The sequence below is a fragment of the Heterodontus francisci genome, chromosome 1, assembly GCF_036365525.1.
Source record: "Heterodontus francisci isolate sHetFra1 chromosome 1, sHetFra1.hap1, whole genome shotgun sequence".
NCBI classification, from domain to species: Eukaryota; Metazoa; Chordata; class Chondrichthyes; order Heterodontiformes; family Heterodontidae; genus Heterodontus; species Heterodontus francisci.
In genome coordinates this window covers 24,282,634-24,305,447 of record NC_090371.1, presented here as the reverse complement: position 1 = coordinate 24,305,447, position 22,814 = coordinate 24,282,634, and the positions used below count along the sequence as shown (strand labels likewise).

The window sequence follows — 22,814 nt, the reverse complement described above, 5'->3', positions numbered from 1 at the left end:
TGTGTTTTTTCCTGCCAACTGCTAAGTCTCTTCGACTCGCCACTCTTTAGCCCCGCCTTTATGGCTGTCCGCCAGCTCTGGCGATCACTGGCAACTGACTCCCACGACCTGTAGTCAATGTTACAGGGCTTCATGTCGCGTTTCCAGACGTCTTTAAAGCGGAGACATGGACGGCCAGTGGGTCTGATACCAGTGACGAGCTCGCTGTACAATGAGTCCTTGGGGATCCTGCCATCTTCTATGCAGCTCACATGGCCAAGCCATCTCAAGCGTCGCTGGCTCAGTAGGGTGTATATGCTGGGGTTGTTGGCTGCCTCGAAGACTTCTGCGTTGGAGATACGGTCCTGCCACCTGATGCCAAGGATTCTCCAGAGGAAGCGAAGATGGAATGAGTTGAGACGTCGTTCTTGGCTGACATACGTTGTCCAGGCCTCGCTGCCATAGAGCAAGGTACTGAGGACACAGGCTTGACACACTCAGACTTTTGTGTTCTGTGTCAGTGCTCAATTTTCCCATACCCTCTTGGCCAGTCTGGACATAGCAGCGGACGCCTTTCCCGTGCGCTTGTTGATTTCTGCGAGAGACAGGTTACTGGTGATAGCCGAGAGCTTCCAAAGAGCACAGCTGACTGAGAGAAGGGCAGAGGTCCAGAACAGTAAGTATAAAAAACTTACGTCTGGTAAAAAAAACTGAAAATGACGTCACAGGAAAGCTGTGACCTGATTGGCTGGTGGGGAATTTGTACTGAATTTGAAAATAAAACATTGATAAAAATTGATTAAAATCCTAATTAACTAATTAATAAGTAGAGTAACTAAACCAGAGGGAGGAGATTACTGTATTTAGTTAGCATTTAATATTTATAGTAGGAATCTAGCACTAGGGACCATATAGTTAATTATAACAATTCTTCTTTGGGCCTCCTTATCTCGAGAGACAATGGATATGCGCCTGGAGGTGGTCAGTGGTTTGTGAAGCAGCGCCTGGAGTGGCTATAAAGGCCAATTCTGGAGTGGCAGGCTCTTCCACAGGTGCTGCAGAGAAATTTGTTTGTCGGGGCTGTTGCACAGTTGGCTCTCCCCTTGCGCCTCTGTCTTTTTTCCTGCCAACTACTAAGTCTCTTCGACTCGCCACAATTTAGCCCTGTCTTTATGGCTGCCCGCCAGCTCTGGCGAATGCTGGCAACTGACTCCCACGACTTGTGATCAATGTCACACGATTTCATGTCGCGTTTGCAGACGTCTTTATAGCGGAGACATGGACGGCCGGTGGATCTGATACCAGTGGCGAGCTCGCTGTACAATGTGTCTTTGGGGATCCTGCCATCTTCCATGCGGCTCACATGGCCAAGCCATCTCAAGCGCCGCTGACTCAGTAGTGTGTATAAGCTGGGGGTGTTGGCCGCTTCAAGGACTTCTGTGTTGGAGATATAGTCCTGCCACCTGATAACAATTTAGTAAGGATTTAATAAGTATTTATTTATTTTAAATTAATTTATTAATTAGTGCTAGAAATGTCAGTTGGAGGGGTGAAGTGCTTCACCTGTGAGATGTGGGAAGTCCGTGACGCTTCCAGCGTTCCGGACGACTACATCTGCAGGAAGGGTACCCAGTTGCAGCTCCTCACAAGCCGCATGGATCAGTTGGAGCGGCAATTGGATGCACTTAGGAGCATGCAGGTGGCAGAGAGCGTCATAGACAGGAGTTTTAGAGAAGTGGTTACACCCAAAGTGCAGGCAGATAGATGGGTGACCGCTAGAAGGGGCAGGCAGTCACTGCAGAAATCCCCTGTGGCAATCCCCCTCTCTAACAAGTATACCGTTTTGGATACTGTTGGGGGGGGATGGCCTATCAGGGGAAAACAGCAGCAGCCAGAGCAGTGGCACCACGGCTGGCACTGTTGTTCAGCAGGGAGGGACAAAGCGCAGAAGAACAATAGTTATAGGGGACTCGACAGTCAGGGGCACAGATAGGTGCTTCTGTGGATGTGAAAGAGACTCCAGGATGGGATGTTGCCTCCCTGGTGCCAGGGTCAAGGATGTCTCTGAACGGACAGGGGGCATTCTGAAGGGGGAGGGTGAACAGCCAGAGGTTGTGGTACACATCGGTACCAACGACATAGGCAGGAAGAGTGACGAGGTCCTGCAGGGGGAGTTTAGGGAGTTAGGTAGAAAGTTAAAAGACAGGACCTCTAGGGTTGTAATCTCGGGATTACTCCCTGTACCACAGGCCAGTGAGGCTAGAAATAGGAAGATAGTGCAGCTAAACACGTGGCTGAACAGCTGGTGTAGAAGGGAGGGTTTCAGATATCTGGACCATTGGGATCTCTTCAGGGACAAATGGGTCCTGTACAAGAGGAAGGGGTTGCATCGAAACTGGAGGGGCACAAATATCCTGGCTGCGAGGTTTGCTAGTGTCACTCGGGAGGGTTTAAACTAGTGTGGCAGGGGGGTGGAAACCAGAGCAATAGGACAGCTAGTGAAGTAAACGAGGAGGAACTAGTAAATAAGGCCAGTAAGACTAAGAGGAAGAGCAGGCAGGGAGATGTTGCGGAGCATAGCAGGACTGGTGGTCTGAAGTGCATTTGTTTCAATGCGAGAAGTATAACAGGTAAGGCAGATGAACTGAGAGCTTGGATTAGTACTTGGAACTATGATGTTGTTGCTATTACAGAGACTTGGTTGAGGTAAGGACAGGATTGGCAGCTAAATGTTGCAGGATTTAGAAGCTTCAGGCGGGATAGAGGGGGATGTAAAAGGGGTGGGGGAGTTGCATTACTGGTTAAGGAGAATATCACAGCTGTACTGTGGGAGGACACCTCGGAGGAGTCATGCAGCAAGGCAATATGGGTGGAGCTCAGGAATAGGAAGGGTGCAGTCACAGGGGATATGCGAGGCAAGTTCTTTACACAGAGGGTCGTGAGTGCCTGGACCTTGCTGCCGGGGGAGGTGGTGGAAGGTGGTATGATAGCGACGTTTAAGAGGCATCTTGACAAATACATGAATAGGATGGGAATAGAGGGATAAGGTCCCCGGAAGTGCAGAAGGTTTTAGTTTAGGCAGGCATCAAGATCGGCGCAGGCTTGGAGGGCCGAATGGCCTGTTCCTGTGCTGTACTGTTCTTTGTTCTTTGTTCTTTGTAGTTGAGCCTAGGTAGGTGAACTCTTGAACCACTTCCAGAGCGTGGTCGCCAATATTGATGGATGGAGCATTTCTGACGTCCTGTCCCATGATGTTCTTTTTCTTGAGGCTGATGGTTAGGCCAAATTCGTTGCAGGCAGCCGCAGTCCTGTTGATGAGTTTCTGCAGACACTCTTCTGTGTGGGATGTTAATGCAGCATCGTCAGCAAAGAGGAGTTCCCTGATGAGGACCTTCCGTACTTTGGTCTTTGCTCCAAAACGGTCAAAGTTGAACAACCTGCCATCTGATCTTGTGTGGAGGAAAATTCCTTCTTCTGAAGACTTGAACGCATGTGAGAGCAGCAGGGCGAAGAAGATCCCAAACAGTGTAGGTGCGAGAACACAGCCCTGTTTCACGCCACTCAGGATAGGAAAGGGGTCTGATGAGGCACCGCAATGCTGAATTGTGCCTTTCATATTTTCATGGAATGAGGTGATAATACTTCGTAGCTTTGTTGGACATCTGATCTTTGCTAGTAGTCTGAAGAGACCACGTCTGCGGACGAGGTCAAACGCTTTGGTGAGATCTATGAAAGCAACGTAGAGGGGCATCTGTTGTTCGCGGCATTTCTCCTGCAGCTGTGGAAGGGAGAACAGCATGTCAATGGTGGATCTCTCTGCTCAAAAGCCACACTGTGCCTCAGGGTAGACACGCTCAGCCAGCTTCTGGAGTCTGTTTAAAGCGACATGAAGACTTTCCCCACTGTGCTGAACAGGGAGATTCCACTGTAGTTGTTGCAGTCACCGCGGTCACCCTTATAGAGGGTGATGATATTGGCATCAGGCATGTCCAGTGGTACTGCTCCCTCATCCCAGCAGAGGCAAAGCAGTTCATGGAGTGCTGAGAGTATAGCAGGCTTGGCACTTTTGATTATTTCAGGGGTAATGCCATCCTTTCCAGAGGCTTTTCCACTGGCTAGAGAATCAATGTCATCACTGATTCCGATTTTGTTGTCTGTTCGTCCAGCTCATCCATGACTGGCAGAGACTGGGCTGCATTATAAATCCTTTGAAAGATGTCAACGCCTTGGAGAGGGTGCAGGAGAATAACTAAGGTGAGAATCTTTGTTTACCAGGAAAGATCAGATTGTTTCAATAGGTTAAGGGAAGATCTGAAAGAGGTGTTCAAAATCATGAGGGATTTTGTTAAGGTTAAATGGGGGAAACTACCCACTGCTCAGTGATAACTTGAGGAAATAATTTGATGATCATGACTGAAGAAAGAGGACATGTTAGGACATGAAATGCCCTTCCAGATACAGTGGTGGATTAATTACAGCTTCACTATTGCTTTTAGACCTAGTGTATAGGATACAACTTGGGTTTCTGGACCTGGGACACCTCTCGAATATGGATTTATCAGAAAATACTCTTTTTCTTTCTGACCCCTCCCTGTCTTGCCCTTGGCTTGTTTCTCCTTTGAACACACCTTAGGCTGAATTTTATCAGCGCATCACAAATCACGGTGGCGTGCTCTGATCTCAGCGGTCTGCTCGCATAGATCCGCCATTGCTGAGCTATCGTGATATTCCATGTGGGGGCTCATTTAAATGGAGGGGGTGGAGCAGTCGTCTCCGATGACATAGAGGGAGAAACCACTCCGTCCCCGGCATCCGGCGCCACCACACAGGCGCCAGCGCCATTTTTAAAGGGCTTCAAGCCCTGACAGATTATTTGCATTCTTAAAGCCACCATTACCTTTTTATTTCAATAAAATAATTTCATTACACATCAAAGCCCCTCTTCCACTCCTGCAATGATGAAACAATATAGTTATTTCCCTCTCACCCCCGAAAAACCATTTTTTACCAGTCCCGACCTTTCAACCCCAAACTTTGCACTCTCTGCCCTTCAACCTATTCCCACCATCCCCTCAGCCAATTGAATGAGTTTTCACTGCTCCCCACCTCCAGCCCTGAGAATTTCACTGCTCCCCCTCCCCAGCACTGTCACGCCTCGGATGTCCGTGCAGACATGCAAAGGCGCGGGAGTTTCGGCTGGCGGCCGGAATATCAGCCTGGGACGGCCTCTGATACCAGGTAAGTTTATTTGCCTACATTAAACTTCATTAACAAATTGAAATGAAGGCCCCACTGCCAAGTGGTGGGTGGGGCCGCACCAATGCCTTGCCGCAGCTGGTAAAATACGGTAAAATAATTTTCTGGGCCCCCTCACCACAATCGCCGACATCAGTGGGCTAGTAAAATTCAGCCCCTTTTAGAAACATAGAAACATAGAAAATAGGAGCAGGAGTAGGCCATTCGGCCCTTCGGGCCTGCTCCGCCATTCATTATGATCATGGTTGATCATCCAACTCAGTAACCTGTTCCTGCTTTCGCCCCAATAGAAACATAGAAAATTGTCTGCTAATTATCGTCTTTCATTCTGTCTGTTCCCTCACTTCACTTTCTCCAGATAATGGTTAACTAAGGGTGATAAACTCATGATAGCATCTCTGATCCAACTCTGTCTCGTGCTTGTGTCACCCTTGAACAGATTGAGATAATTGGCATAAAATTGAGCAAGTTTCCTATGCTTCCATAAACGACAGGCATCCTTGTCTAGTCCTATTAATAGGACTGCTGTTTAGATTTCCTGCGCTACTTATTTCCTATAGCTAACACAGAAGGTGTGATTTGATGTTATATGTGTTACGACCGAGGCGGGAGGAGTGCACTGTTAAAACAGTCCTACTTCTCCGTAGGTCACAACATATCAATAAATTTTCCCACCTACCGAAAACCTGCCAATTCCATACTCTATTTGTCCCCCAGAATAAAGCACACCAACAAGGTTTCTTTAATCAACAACAAAATCAACTATTTATTGATAAACTAAGTCTTAACCAATAATGAGATAAATCTATACCCGAAAAGCTCCTTATCTCCCTAGCCTTCATGCAGACATACATACATTCAAAGAGAAAAAAACGGTTAACCGGGGAAAAAGGACTTTTTTGGTTTAAAGCTGTTTCTTAAGAATAGAAGGAATAATAAAATTAATCAGTTTGTCACCTTCTAGTGGGAAATTCTTCAGTTTGGTGAGGTGTCCCAGAGTCAAAGAGTTGGATGCCACTCAAAGTCTCTCCAGGTGAGGTTGATGAAAAGTCTGTGATGGGTCGGTGTACAAGTCAATTCGGCTGCAGCAGGTGCACAGGTCTTTCAGCAGGGGTGTAGCAACTCCTTAGATTTTACAACAGCAGCATAGCAATAGAAGCTTTCTTCAGATTTCAGGATTTCTTAAAACACAGGAGACAACACTTGATGAAGGGATTCTTCAGAGACAGGAGGCAATAGGAATCGGCTACCTCTGACATACAGGGGTTTCTTCTCAAAAGATGCATGCTTCTTTTACAGAAAAAGGTAACACTTTTTTCTGGGTCTTCCTCTCTTCTCCAGGCAGGTCAAAGCCAAATTCCAAATGCCTGCTCTTTGTCCAACTCACTGGTTTTTAAAGGTCCAAAGTGAAAACAAAACCTTCCTGAGCGGATCACATGTCCAGACATAAAGTCTCCCTTATCATTCAAAGTTGCTCTGAGGAGTTCAAACCCCTTGCTGATTTCCTTGAAATTACCTGCTTTCCTGTCCTTGTATACAATTTCAGCTTCCTTTCAAACCACTCATAAAGTTCAGCTTTTGTTTTGAACTTCCTTTCAAAACATCACTAAATTTTCAGCTATTTGCAGGTGTCAATGCCCACTGAAAAATCCTTTTTCAGCTTTTTAAAACACACAGAATTCTAATTTTTTAGTAAAAGAAAATCTTGTAACAGATGTCAGCCTTGAATCAGTTGAGAGTACTCTCATCTCTGAGTCAGAAGTTCATGGATTCAAGTCCCACTCCATGGGATGTGTACTCTAGGCTGACACGTTCAGTGCAGTATTGAAGGAGTACTGCAATTAGGGCGGCACAGTGGCACAGTGGTTAGCACCGCAGCCTCACAGCTCCACGGACCCGGGTTCAATTCAGGGTACTGCCTGTGTGGAGTTTGTAAGTTCTCCCTGTGACCGTGTGGGTTTTCGCCGGGTGCTCCGGTTTCCTCCCACAGCCGAAGACTTGCAGGTGATAGGTAAATTGGCCATTGTAAATTGCTCCTAGTGTAGGTAGATGGTAGGGAATATGGGATTACTGTAGGGTTAGTATAAATGGGTGGTTGTTGGTCGGCACAGACTCGGTGGGCCGAAGGGCCTGTTTCAAGTGCTGTATCTCTAAATTTAAAAAAAAATCAGAGGTGATGGCTTTTGGATGAGATGGTAAACCAAGGCCCCATCTGCCCTCTCATGTGGATATTAAAGATCCCACGGCACTATTTCGAAGAATAGCATGGGAGTTCTCCCTGGTGCCCTGGCTAACACATCTGGTCATTTATCTCAATGCTGTTTGAGGGACTTTGCTGTGCTTAAATTGCCTGCCGAGTTTCCTCCATTACAGCAAAAGATTCCCTCCATTACAACAGTGACTACACGTCAAAAAGTACTGCATTGGCTGTAAGGCTGGATGGGATGTCCTGAGGTTGTGAAAACTGTATAAATGTATGTATTTCTTTCTCCTGAGTTTCAGCCATTGCCTGGAGAGTTGCGTGAGACTATCCCAATGATGGCGTTTGTTTCGCTCTCACATCCATTTTGCGGCGAAGCGACATGCTGCAACATTCTTAAATTCGGTACTCAACAGAGTGGGCAATATCATCCATCCTTGGTCCTTGACAATATGCCCTTGTAGCCTCCATACCTTGTGTCACATACTGTCAACAATCTGTAGCCAGTCCACTCTGCTTAAATATGATTCAGTACACTTGGCAAGGTGACCAATTTTACCTCAACTGATGCTCAATATGTGAATGTCACCAAGAAGTCAGTGTGCACAGGGTTAAGAGAGACTTTGAATGTCGAAAGAAGTTAGTTATTCCTGTACGGGCAGCTAGGCAGTCAACTGGTTGGTAATAAATCAGGGTTTGTCACTGTGATTGGCCAACAATGTTGTCCTTGTATTTAAGCTGACAGGTGACGATGTTGCTGTCACTTTCACCTGTGCCTGCTCCGGTCTTTCTCAAAAGGGGCTTTGTTTGAGGTAAAGAAACTCCTTTCTAGAATTTTTTTTTCTTTTTAAACTGTACTCTTCCCATTTCAGCAGATAAAAAGTAACTCCTCAGCAATGAAAACAGGAAGAGAGGGAGGCGACAGCAGAGGTTTGGGGCGAAGTGCCACACAGGGTAAGGATTATGTTAAAGATTTACAGTTCACCTCCATCCCAGTGCAATGTCAGACCAGGAGTAAAGAGTGTACTGTATTGAGAGTCTGGATTGTTTGTGAAGCCCATTTAAAATGTAATGCTGGCAGTATGAGCTTTCTGATATCTATCAAGATTGGTTACTTTATTGAAAACCAATATTTGCAGATCAATCGCCGATCGAAGAGAAGACTTAACAAAGAGTGAAAGGTAGTGTTTAAATCTCAATCATGGATTGTAGTTAGGGTTGCCAACCCTCCAGGATTGGCCTGAAATCTCCAGGAATGAAACATTAATCTCCTGAGCCCTGCTGTGAGCAAACCCTGGAGAAAATCATAGGGCTGATATAAGCGATTGGGTTTTTCTTCATTTTCTTTGAATGCTTCTGTTTATTAGTTAGAAAAAGATGGGGAAAAAGGCCGTTTGACTGAATATCAAAAGTCATCCAACTGGTTAATGAAGATTCGTTTCACTTTCTAATTGGCATGGGAGGGTGGTGCGCCATGAGGATGAACATATTGGTTGACCAATGACTGGAGTGTTAGGGCAGGTCACATGATGAAACGTCGAGGAATATGTTCAATCAGTGCTGGCAATCTTAATCATAGTCCTTGAGAGCCAGCACAGGCACGATGGATCGAATGACCTCCTTCTGTGCAGTATGATTCAATGCATGTTCGATGTTCTTTGGGGGAGACGGTGGTGTAGTGGTAATATCACTGGACTAGTAATCCAGAGGCCTGAGGTAATGCCCTGGGGCCAAGGGTTCAAATCCCACCACAGCAGGTGGTGGAATTTAAATTTAATTAATTAATATTAAAAAATCTGGAATTAAAAGCTCGTCTCAGTAATGGAGTCATGAAACTATCATTGATTGCTGTAAAAACCCATCTGGTGTCCTTACCCAGTCTGGCCTATATGTGATTCCAGACCCACAGCAATGTGGTTGACTCTTAACTGTCCTCAGAAATGGCCTAGCAAACCACTCAGTTGTCAAGGGCAATTAGGGATGGGCAACAAATGCTGGCCTAGCCAGTGACGCCCACATCCCATGAAAGAATTAAAAAATTTGGAGTTTCTCAACAGCAAAATATACATCCGTTTTTATAATTCACTTCATATAGGCAAATATCTCGGAGTACTTTACAGGATGAAGGAATGGGACACCAAGCAGAAGTGGAGTAAATCAGGGTGCAGGGGGAGTGGAGGTGAAAGTCATGGGTGAAGACATGGATGAAGGGAGAGAGGCAGCAAGGTGAATGAGCTTGGAAACAGAATTCCAGAAAGCAAGTGTGTAATAGTGGAAAGATGAGCTTCTGATGGTGGAGCAGAAATGTGGGTACAAATAAAGAAAGAAATGAACTTTCATTTATATATCGCCTTTTGTGACCTCCCAAAGTGCCTTACAGCCAATGAAGTATTTTTGAAGTGTATTCACTGTTGTAATGTAGGATACACAATTTGTAATAAATGCTCCCCTTGCCTGTGATGCATGAGCTTCTGCACTGCCTCAGAGTTTTTCCTGAAATTAACCACATTTATTTCTCTCTGCACCTTTCCTGCCTCCCCTGGGAGTTCGTATTATCGGTGCATCACGTTCAACCATCTAATGGTCAGTGATATGTTTAGGAGCAGTGCCTCTGATCTGATAGGTCACAGTATGTACAGGCAGGTCAGCTTTAATTCGTTTGATGGATTTGTACTGAAACCACAGGATAAATATATAAAACAATGCTAAGGAGGGAGCTATATGCATAGGGTTGTCTCTCGAACTTCCTGCGATTCCTTGCCTCATTTCATTACCGGTTGCAATCAATGCTCAGTAAAAAGCTCAATAAATCATAATCCATGCCTGGTTGTCAAAAAACACTTCTTTTAAGTCAATTACTTAATTGACGCTTAAAACTTCAGTCAAGTTCCTAGAACAAGGCAGCAAAAATGTTCGCCCCATGCAACCAGCTGAGAGATTGAATATGTTACTGATTCAGACCCCTCCAGCACCATTTTGTAATGCTCCCAGCTCTCTGTGGCAAGCACAGCAGCCTTAATTCAGCAACCTTGATCTTGCCATTGATTTTAAAGGAGGAGCAGGGCAGAGTTATGGTAATTCCTACAAAAGTCCCAGCCAATTATGACCCAGCCTAGGTCACTCACACCATAACTTTCACGGATTTCCTGCACCATGATAATGCTCTTTGCCAAAGCTGGGCTATTACTATGACACACATTTTCGGTAAATTCTGACCAAATGTATAGAAGGCCCAAAACGGAAGAGAGGCAAGTTGTATTGGTTTGTCAACAAGAATTTGCATTTATGCAGTGTCTTTTACATAGTGAAAGGTACCAAGGCATTTCACAGGACTGCGTCATGAAGTCTCAACAGAAAGGTCAGGGAAAAGCTGAACGTGAGTGGGAATAGACCGGGTGAGCAGAGACCTGTTGTAGATTTAATGAGCCAAACGGTCTATTTCTATGATGGAACATTTGATGATGATTACAAAAAGATTACATGACGGTGAGCACAAAAGGAACACAGACAGGTTATTGAATTCAGAAATTTCTTCATTTGAACTGGTTTTCAGTGAGATGAATGAGGGCTCCTTGATGTCACTCTCGGTCAAATGCTGCCTTGATGTCAAGGGCAGTCACTCTCTCCTCACCTCTGGAATTCAGATCTTTCATCTGTGTCTGGACCAAGGCTGTAATGTGGTCTATTAAAGTGGTTCATCCATGGTGCACAGTGGTGGTGTAGCAGGGACTAAGGCTACAGCAACAATGTGGAGAGGTAAAGTGGAGATGGAGAATATTATGGCGGGTGGAACAAAGTGTTCTTGGTGATTCAGCAGATATGATGGCGGAGGCTGTGTTTTGTGTCAAGCAGAACGCAGGTCCCTGTCTCTGAAGTACATTCGTAATGGACACTCCAGTTGGGCTTTTACAACAATCCATCAGCTTTCATGATCATTCAGTTTTACAATTTACAATCATGGTGCTATTTGAACTCGTGATCTCACAGTTTCTAGTCCACTACCATGAACACTATAAGCAGGATAAAGAAGATCATTCATCTCAGCCAAGACCATCCAACCAAAACAAAACCTACAGGACCCCAATCACTGTGTCCAATATCTTTTAAATAACTCTTACATTTGTTTTCATTACTCGGAAGTTGATTTTATTTGTTCATTACCGAGAGAGAATTTGCATTTGCATCTCACCTTATCCTGTACTGAAGAAGCAGTCACAATCAATAAATTACATTTAAGAGCCAATATTATGGAATCGCGATCCCAGTGAGGAGCCGCCCCACCAGGAGTGGATTTGAGAAAATAAAGGATGCACCACCCAAGCTTTCCCATCCCAGAGAGCGTGTTTGCGATTTTCCTGATACGTCCTGTTGATGGGCAAGACTCCCCACTGGGAGCATACGTTTGCAAAATCCACCCTTTAAAGAGCAGTCACGGGTGGAATGGGATCACAGACATAGGGAGGGGCGAAATCATGAAGGAATTCAAACATAAGGATGGTAAACAAGAAGTGAATATAGGATCATAGGAACAGGAGAATGCCATTTATCTCCTCGAGCCTGTTCCACCATTAAATGAGATCATGGCTGATCTTTGACCTAACTTTGCCAAAGACTTGCAGGTTGATAGGTAAATTGGCCTTTATAAATTGCCCCTAGTATAGGTAGGTGGTAGGGAAATATAGGGACAGGTGGAGATGTGGTAGGAATATGTAATTAGTGTAGGATTAGTATAAATGGGTGGTTGATGGTCGGCACAGACTCGGTGGGCCGAAGGGCCTGTTTCAGTGCTGTATCTCTCTGTTCCATATCCCTTAATACCTTTGGTCAACAAAAATCTAACAATCTCAGTTTTAAAATTATCAATTGATCTAGTATCAATTGCCATTTGCTGAAAGGATTTCCAAACTTCTACCACCCTTGCCCTATTAGTCCCCTTAATATCTTGAAAACTTCGATCAAATCATCCTTTAGCATTCTAAATTCCAGGGAATGCAACCTTAGTTTGCTTAAGCTTTCCTCATAATTTGAAGTCCAGTTATTATTCTAGTAAATCTACACTGCACTCCCTCCAAGGCCAATATATCCTTCCTAAGGTGTGGTGCTCAGAACTAGGTGTGGTCTAACCAGGACTTTGTACAGCTGAATTATGTCTTCTACCCCTTCGTATCCTAGTCCTGTAGATATAAAGACCAGCATTTCATGAGTTGAAAGAACAATGGATCTGTTTTTTTGGTGCTGGTGGTGGTTGAGAGATGATTGTTGATGTGCAAGGTGGCAGAACTCCATTTGCATAGTGCCACAGGATCTTTTATGACCACCTAAAAGGATAGATGAGACTGTGGTCTAATGTCCAATTCAAAATTAATGGCATGTCTGATAATGCAACACTTGTAATGTTGCACTGATACGTCAGCTGAGATCAAGTGCTGGAGTAGGTATTAAAGCCACAATCTCTGTCTTATCTTGAAGCATTTAATATCTGATCGAGTAGAATTTATGCTCATCTGTATTGTTGCACAACAGGATCATGAAGCAAGCAGATTTTAGACATGACTTGCACCTGATTCCTTCTACTCACATACACACAGTGAGATTTTAACTCACTGAAAACCCAACCATTTACAAAGAGTTAACATTGGGCCCTGTACAATCTCTTTAAAGGCTAAACATTCTCTTGCGCTCACACTCAGCCACTTACGTTTGAGAGGCTGCATCCCCTTAATTCCCAGTGTTAGGCCCAAAGTGGCAGAAGCTTGCTGTGAATGAATAACAAGGGCTAACCATGGGAATTCCTGGTCGATTGGTCTTGCTGGAAACCAGTGAGAGTTGCACTTGCTGCAAAGATGCTGTGCATGTTTTCTTTGCCCCCACAGTGATACCATCGTAAGATGCCACCTTTTCAAGGCAGGAAATTTTCTCCTTGTAATTCAATCCCTTCATATGAAGCCAAACTTCCTTCATTTACTTTTGCAACACTAACTGTGTATTTCCACAGATGTGGAAAACATAACATGTACTTGAATTAACTGGCGATAACTGCTTCCTGTTTGGAAGTTTGGTTCATGATTGATTTTTTTTGAATAAGAGGTGGAGAAACAAACAAACCCATTGGAAGCATATAGACCTTCAGTGGCGTTCATTTCTCACCCCACTGACCCTTGCTGACCCAGACAAGTAAATAAACCTCTCATTCGCTTCCAGACAAAATATCACATCGAGCTATGTGAGATTTTAGACACATTGGTTTGCTTTATAGCTGTGAATAACAGAAATGGGAAAAGAGATGGAAATTGGATCTTGTTGCCTAGTTTTAAGGGCCTAAAACAGGTACAATGAGGCATAATTTTGGGGATCAGTGTTTTGTGTCCCAAAGACGCCTGATCCAAAATTGGGACAGACAATTCAGGTGCTCTTGGCGGGTGCCTACAATAGGCATTAGGCCCCTTACTTATGTAAGTGAGGGTTTTCAAGCATGTTTTAGAAAGATAGGTGCAAGGTTAAGGAATATAAAAATACTACTTGCTTTAGATTTGGTGATGACAACACATTGAGGTCACCGAAGAGAGTTGTAATTCCATGTAAGACAGCTGGAGTAAGCCATCGGTAGCACCACTACTGGCCGAGCTGGCCAAGTCCTAAAGGACATAGCTGCCAGACTGGGTATGCGGCAGGTGGTGAGGGAACCAACAAGAGGGGAAAACATACTTGACCTTGTCCTCACTAATCTGCCTGCCGCAGATGCATCTGTCCATGACAGTATTGGTAGGAGTGACCACCGCACAGTCCTTGTGGAGACAACGTCCTGCCTTCACATTGAGGATACCCTCCATCGTGTTGTGTGGCACTACCACCGTGCTAAATGGGATAGATTTTGAACAGATCTAGCAATGCAAAACTGAGCATCCATGAGGCGGTGTGGGCCATCAGCAGCAGCAGAATTGTACTCAACCACAATCTGTAACCTCATGGCCTGGCACATTCACCACTCAACCGTTACCATCAAGCCAGGAGACCAACCCTGGTTCAATGAAGAATGCAGGATGGCATGCCAGTAACAGCACCAGGCATACCTCAAAATGAGGTGTCAATCTGGTGAAGCTACAACCCAGGACTACTTGCGTGCCAAACTACGTAAGCAGCATGCGATAGACAGAGCTAAGCAATCCCACAACGGATCAGATCTAATCTCTGCAGTCCTGCCACATCCAGCCCTGAATGGTTGTGGACAATTAAACAACGAACTGGTGGAGGTGGCTCCACAAATATCCCTATCCTCAATGTTGGGGGAGCCCAGCATGGCTGTGCAAAAGATAAGGCTGAAGCATTTGCAACAATCTTCAGCCAGACGTGCCAAGTGAATGATTCAACTTGGCCTCCTCCTGAAGTCCCCAGCATCACAGAAGCCAGACTTCAGCCAATTCCATTCACTCCGTGTGATATCAAGAAACGACTGAAGGCACTGCATACTGCAAAGGCTATGGACCCTGACAATGTTACGGAAAAAGTACTGAAGACCTGTGCTCCAGAACTTTCCGCACCCCTAGCCAAGCTGTTCCAGTACAGCTACAACACTGGCATCAACCTGGCAATGTGGAAAATTGCCCAGGTATGTCCTGTACACAAAAAGCAGGACAAGTCTAACCCGGCCAATTACCGCCCCATCAGTCTACTCTCAATCATCAGCAAAGTGATGGAAGGTGGCATCGACAGTGCTATCAAGCGACACTTGCTTAGCAATAACCTGCTCAGTGATGCTCAGTTTGGGCTCCGCCAGGGCCATACAGCTCCTGACCTCATTACAGCCTTGATTCAAACATGGACAAAAGTGCTGAACTCAAGAGGTGAGGTGAGAGTGACTGCCCTTGACATCAAGGCAGTATTTGACCGAGTATGGCATCAAGGAACCCTAGCAAAACTGAAGTCAATGGGAATCAGGGGGAAAACTCACTGCTGGCTGGAGTCATACCTAGCACAAAGGAAGATGGTTGTGGTTTTTGGAGGTCAATCATCTCAGCTCCAGGACATCACTGCAGGAGTTCCTCAGGATAATGTCCTAGGCCAAACCATTTTCAGCTGCTTCATCAATGACCTTCCTTCAATCATAAGGTCAGAAGTGGGGATGTTCGCTGATGATTGCACAATGCTCAGCACCATTCGCGACTCCTCAGATACTGAAGCAGTCCGTGTAGAAATGCAGCAAGACCTGGACAATATCCAGGTTTGGGCTGATAAGTGGCAAGTAACATTCGCGCCACACACATGCCACGCAATGACCATCTCCAACAAGAGAGAATCTAACCATCTCCCCTTGACATTCAATGTCATTATTATTGCTGAATTCCCCCACTATCAACATCCTAGGGGTTACCGTTGACCAGAAACTGAACTGGAGTAGTCATATAAATACCATGGCGACAAGAGCAGGTCAGAGACGAGAAATCCTGCAGCGAATAACTCACCTCCTGACTCCCCAAAGCCTGTCCACCATCTACAAAGCACAAGTCAGGAGTGTGATGGAATACTCTCCACTTGCCTGGATGGGTGCAGCTCCAACAACACTCAAGAAGCTTGACACCATCCAGGACAAAGCCTTCTGCTTGATTAGCACCCCATCTACAAACATTCACTCGCTCCACCACCGATGCACAGTGGCAGCAGTGTGTACCATCTACAAAATGCACTACAGCAATGCATCAAGGCTCCTTCGGCAGCACCTTCCAAACCCGTGACCTCTCGCAACTTGAAGGGTAAGGGCAGAAAATGCATGGGAATACCACCACCTGCAAGTTCCCCTCCAAGTCACACAGGAGTAGGCCATTTATCCCTTTGAGCCCACTCCGTCATTCAATGAGATCATGGCTGATCTGCTACTTCAAAACCATTTTCCTGTACGATCCTCATAACCCTTGATGTAGAAATCTACCGACCACAGTCTCGAACGTACTCAACGACTGAGCCTCCACAGCCCTCTGGGGAAGAGAATTCCGAACATTCACCACCCTCCTCATCTCAGTCCTAAAATGCCTGCCCCTTATTTTGAGACTTCCTGCATCAAACCTGTCGAGCCCTGTAAGAATTTTGTATGTGTGAATGAGACCACCTCTCATTCTTCTGAACTCTAGAGAATAAAAGCCCGGGGCTGAAATTTATACTTGACGGATATAAACAATGGTGGTCCCCACGCACAGGCCACGCATTGCAGATATGCAATGTGGCGGCTCATTTAAACAGCTGGGGCAGGACGCCCACCCCAATGATGTGAGGGGGCAGACTGTCTGTCCTCGGCAAGGGCGTCAGCAGCCTTTGCACAGGGATTTTTAAAGGGTGTCGAGCCCTACATTTTAATTTAATTATTTAAAGAAGCATTGATGTAAAATTAATTTGAAAAAATTAAATAAATTTATCTTGCCCCTCTCTCCCACCCCAATAACCATAGAATTAATTCCCTGCCCTCTCCTCCCCCAAAACACGTACCTTGTGCACGTGACCTTCCCCCCCACCCCAAAGTTCGTACACTTTACACTTTTACCCTTTCCACCATCATTTACACCAATGAAATGACTCTGACACCGCTCCTTCCCCAACCCCCGCACTGAAAAACGTACTTGCTCCCTCCTCTCCACCAGTGTTTTACCTCGGATCCTCAGACAGAGATTCGTAGGCGAGGGAGGGCCGGCTGCTGGGACGGACGGCGGGAGCGTGAAGGTACTTCATTCATTTATTTGCATTAATCTACATATTTAAGTTTGGCTCCCAACCCCGAGCGGCAGGGGGGTGGTGCCGCCACAAGGCCTTGCCACCACTGGCAACATCAGGCCAGGCCTTCCGGCGTCGAGGCCCATGGTGGGCCTCAGCCGGAGGCTTTTACTGCCCCCCCCACGACCCCGATGTCAGGGTGGGGGGGCCGGGTGGTGCTGCAAATTTAGCCCCCTCCATAATTTGTCCTCGTAGGACACAGTGGCGCAGTGGTTAGCACCGCAGCCTCACAGCTCCAGCGACCTGGGTTCGGTTCTGGGTACTGCCTGTGCGGAGTTTGCACGTTCTCCCTGTGACCGTGCGGGTTTCTGCTGGGTGCTCCGGTTTCCTCCTGCAGCCAAAGACTTGCAGGTTGATAGGTAAATTGGTCAGCACAGACTCAGTGGGCCGAAGGGCCTGTTTCAGTGCTGTATTTCTCTATGACTCTATGACAATCCCTCCATCCCAGGAATTAGTTTGGTGAACCTTCGTTGCACTCCCTCCATGGCAAGTATATCTTTCCTCAGGTAAGGAAACAAAAGCTGCACACAATACTCCAGGTGTGGTCTCACCAAGGCTCTATATAATTGCATCTTTACTCCTATACTCAAATACTCTTATAATGAAGGCCAACATATCATTTGCCTTCTTAATTGCTCCCTTACCTGTATGTTTGCTTTCAGCGATTCATGAACAAGGACACCCAAGTACCTTTGAAATTCAAGCAAAATACTGCGGATGCTGGAAATCTGAAATAAAAACAAGAAATGCTGGAACCACTCAGCAGGTCTGGCAGCATCTGTGAAAAGAGAAGCAGAGTTAACGTTTCGGGTCAGTGACCCTTCTTCGGAACATTCCGAAGAACAGTTCCGAAGAAGGGTCACTGACCCGAAACGTTAACTCTGCTTCTCTTTTCACAGATGCTGCCAGACCTGCTGAGTGGTTCCAGCATTTCTTGTTTTTATTACCTTTGAAATTCAATACTTCCCAACCTCTCACCATTTAAGAAATACTCTGTATTTATGTTTTTACTACCAAAGTGGAGAAACCTCACATTTTTCCACATCGTATTCCACTTGCCAAATTTTTCCCCACTCATTTAGTCTCTCCAAATCTCCTTGAAGCGTCTTTGCATCATCCTCACAACTTACACCTCCACCTAGTTTTGTGTCATCTGCAAACTTGTAAATATTACATTTAATCCCCACATCCAAATCATTGAGATAGATTGTGAATAGTTGGGGCCCAAGCACTGATCCTTACAGTACCCCACTAGTCACAGCCTGCCAATATGAAAATGACCCATTTACTCTCTGTTTTCTGTCAGTTAACCAATTCTCAATCCATGCCAGTATATTTCCCCCAATCCCATGTGCTTTAATTTTGTTTACTAACCTCTTGTGTGGAACCTTATCAAAAGCTTTCTGCAAATCTATTCTGCTAGTTACATCCTGTGGTTAAGAAGGCATATGGAATCCTTTCCTTTATTAGCTGAGGTATAGAATATAAGAGCAGGGAGGTTATGCTGGAACTGTATAACTCATTGGTTAGGCCACAACTTGAGTACTGTGTGCAGTTCTGGTCACCTCGTTAGAGAAAGGATGTAATTGCACTAGAGAGGGTACAGAGGAGATTTACGAGGATGTTGCCAGAACTGGAAAAATGCAGCTATGAGAAAAGATTGGATAGGCTGGGGTTGTTCCCCTTGAAACAGAGAAGACTGAGGGGAATGTACAAAATTTCTGATTGAAATGTACAAAATTTTGAGAGGCCTGGATAGAGTGGAGGTGAAGGGTCTATTCACCTTTGCAGAGAGGTCAGTGACTAGGGGGCATAGATTTAAACTTATTGTTAGAAAAATTAGAGGGGAGATGAGGAAAGAAAATTTCACCCAGAGGGTGGTGGGGGTCTGGAACACATTGCCTGAAAGGATAGTTGAGGCAGAAACCCTCAACTCATTCAAAAGGAGTCTGGATATACACCTCAAGTGCCGTAATCTGTAGGGCTACGGACCAAATGCTGGAAGGTGGGATTAGAATGGATGGATCGTTTTTTCGGCTGGCATAGACACGATAGGCCAAGTGGCCTCTTTCTGTGCCTTAAACTTTCTATGATTTTCTATTTTCTATCCTGAAAAAACTCTTTCATTAATTTCCCTTTCCCTTTCATAAATCCATGTTGACGACACCCAGTCCTACTATTATTTTCTAAGTGTCCTGTTATCACATCCTTCATTATAGATTCTAGATGGTGCCATTGTTGTAGAGTACAAGGGTAATAGAAGAGATTAGTGAGAAGTGTGGAATCTATAAAAGGGATCGGAGGATGCTGCCACATCCTATTTTAAGTTTTCCGTTGGCATGTGACTTTAATGAGGTAGTTGCCATAAATCTAAAGGTATGGGACAAAGGCAGAAATATTTTCATTCTACGTTTTATAGATCTGGCTACGAGATTTCGTCTTTCTCCAATAATACTTAGTAAGGACAAATGGGTTATTATAGAAAAGTTATGGAGAGACGTTTAGGAACCGAACTTGGGGCACTCGCTAAGTTTCCGACTGATACTGGAGGGGAATTTACCAACGCCGAGTTCAGAGATATTTCTGAAAACATGAGTATCATGATCATGAATACTAAAGCTGAAAGTCCTATCAGCAATGAAACAGCTGTGAAAGAAATCATGTGTTGATTGATAAAATGCTGCATAAAACTTTAGCTGATCAAACAGACTGGAAGATGACAACTGCCCTAGCATGTGCAGTTCATGCAAAGAATTCACTCCAGATAGTTGGAGGATATGGTCTCTATCAATTAGTCTATGGGAAAAATTCCAAGTTGTCTTCTGTTTTGTGCGATAGTCCTCCTGCTCTCTGGAAGATACGACAATTAGTTCCTTTTTTTTTGTACATTTGAATGTTTTACATGCAGAGAGATGGGCTTTCATCAAGGCTGAGGTCTCAGAGAAAATTCTGACGCTACCAAGTCATCTTATAAGACCATCTGAGACAGAATTTAATTCAGGAGATTTAGTCTATACTAAAAGAGGTCACAGGGAATGGAAATACCCTGGTAAGGTAATAGGTCATGGCGGTAGGAAAGTACTTATCAAAAATGGCAATCAAACTGGAAATAATGACAAAATTCTGGACTCTAAGCAGCCGATAGAAGTAATTGAGGCACCTTATACCACAGGTGCTCATGTGTTTTGTGATGAGGGTTCTGAGGAACAGAATACAGTAGATCAAGGACTGGATAGTGGTAATGTGAGTGATCATGCCACACAGGACAGAGCTATCACATCCAAAAGCCAATTGTCCAGAGTGGGCACTCTGGTGACAGATATTCCAGAGGGGTCTTGCGAATGGAGGGATGTGACAAATTGGGATGTGCAGGAAAAGCTGCTGATAAGTTTAAATAGTGTCTGAATGTTTAGGATGATGGCCAAGAAGTGAGGTCCATGGACTGGCAGAATGGGGTGAAAGAGTGGAGAGTAAGAATACACAGCGCAAGTACTGATAGTGAGTCCTGAAATGACTCTTGCTTAAAAAAATGATCATGTACCAGAGAAAGACCCTCTGATTGTGCGTGAGGGTGATCTCACAATAGTCGTCCTGACAGACATAAAAGTACAAGTAGAGATTGTAACTTGAAAAGATTACACAATGAAATAAAAGCCTCAGAACAGTCTCAGAAGAGAACTAGACGTAGAAGTCCTCATTATTGTGAAGTTTTGGTGGCTGCCAGTAAACTTGAGGATAAACTAATAAGAAAGGCAAAACAAAGGAAATAGTTGGAGAGAATTTGGAGGTTATTTTGAGATATCAGATCAGGGGCAGCCAGCTTTGTTACATGAGTGGATTTTACTGAAAAAGGTCCTTGCAGATGGGACTTATGAGGCGACTTGTTCGGGGTTTTGAAGAGCGACTGGGTGATACAAATGTTATATGGACTCTGCCACAGCTGGAAAGGTAATCTTGAAAATCCTTTTAGCTCTTTTGGTCACATATTCATGGGAGTATAGATCAATCGGCATAAATGCTGGCCTAGCCAGTGATGCCCACATCCCATGAAAGATTTTTACAAAAGCTGCATTTCTGCAGGGTCTTACTTTTCAGAAAAAAGTGTCTCTGAAACCACCCAAAGAAGCAGCAGATACAGAAGGAAAACTATGGAAACTAAACAAATGCGTCCATAGCCTGAATGATGCTTCCAGGGGGTGTTATTTATTGGTGAGATCTGTTTTGCTGAAAATAAGTTGTGTTCAACTAAACACAAATGCGACAATATTTCATTGGTGTCAAACAAAGAAACTTTCAGGCATCTTCATGATGCATGTTGATGATTTCTTATGGGGTTGTACTGCAGACTTTGAGAAATTAGTTATTAATAAGATAAGAGTAGAATTTTAAATTGGGATTCAGGCTTGTGGGGCTTTTAAATATATTGGTTTAGATATGAAGCAGACTAGGTCTGGAAAAGCTCTAAAAGAACAATCCTATTTCGAGAGTGTTACTCCCGTCTCGGTTAATCGACCTAGGTACTCAGAGAAAGATGATGGGCTGGATTTTGTTCTCAGCCCAACATTGGGTTTCGTGGTGGTGGGGGGGAGGGCGGGTGGTGCGGAGAATCAGAGTGGCAGCAGCCGACATAGAACCTGACCCTGGGATTGCAGGGCCAGATCTTCCCGGTGGCAGGAAAGCTCCTTTGGGGCCCCTCCGCTGCTTTACGACAGGACCCTGGTTTAAATATTTAAAATACTTATCTGCATACGTTACCATGTCATCCACTGAGATCTTCCCGACCGTTCCCCATCTTTAGCGCGTTGTGCGACACTCACACGCCTTCAATTAGCTGTCCAGGAGAAGCTGGTGCCACCACAGAGGGGAAGGGGTCACCGCTGCATTCTGAGTTAGATGGAAGTTGGGGGAGGAAGGCGTCTCCCCTCAATTTTGGGTGCATATGGGGGGAAGAGGGGAAGAGGTAAATTCTGCATTGTGTGTAAGGATAAAGGGGAAGGGGTCAACTCTGCATTGTGTGTAAGTATAAGAGGGGGGGGAAGAGGTCAACTCTGCATTATTTTGAACTGTTTGCAGGCCTGGCAGCCTTTTCAAAACGTGGCCAGCACCTGCTCCGGCAACAAGTGACACCATGAATGGCGTTCCCAATGCCGCCCCTGCCACATGACTGGGGGGGGGCCGGCCACCATCAATGTTAAGTGGCCGCCTCCTGTGTAATCATGGCAGTGCAGCGGCAAGGCTCCCGTGCAGGGTGGCCGCCATTTTCAGAACCTGCCACCACTCCCAGCGGCGGGACAACAAAATCCAGCCCAATGTTTTATCTAAAGAACAGACAGAGCAATTGCAAAGATTGATTGGTCAATTAAACTGGTTGGGTACTCACACAAGACCAGATGCTAGCTTTGAATTATTGGAGTTAAGTACTTTGACCTAGAGCATGACTCCCCAACCCGAACACGATGGGACCCGATGACATGTGTCGGGTTCGGGTCGGGTCGGTTGCTCTTCCAGGTCCGGCATTCGGGCTCGGCTTGGGTTGGGTCGGGTCAGACACACTCTATCACCAGTGGCTCCAACGTTAATGTACTTTTTGGATGAGAAAGGTTGTTTTGTTACAGTTTTTTCA

The 22,814-nt window shown here is 45.2% G+C and overlaps 1 protein-coding gene across 5 annotated transcripts in view; it reads left to right on the top strand.

The window, feature by feature from the left end:
- Positions 1 to 8,193: 8,193 nt before the first annotated feature.
- slc4a11 (solute carrier family 4 member 11) overlaps positions 8,194 to 22,814 on the top strand; it is a 268,474-nt gene continuing 253,853 nt past the window's right edge. For 2 of the 5 annotated variants that reach the window (XM_068028726.1, XM_068028720.1), the window contains exon 1: positions 8,194 to 8,389. In XM_068028726.1, coding sequence (XP_067884827.1) covers positions 8,332 to 8,389 — 58 coding nt within the window. In that variant the 5' untranslated portion in view covers positions 8,194 to 8,331. The remainder of the gene's footprint in view (positions 8,390 to 22,814) is intronic. The other 3 variants (XM_068028725.1, XM_068028724.1, XM_068028722.1) reach the window with 3 other exon arrangements.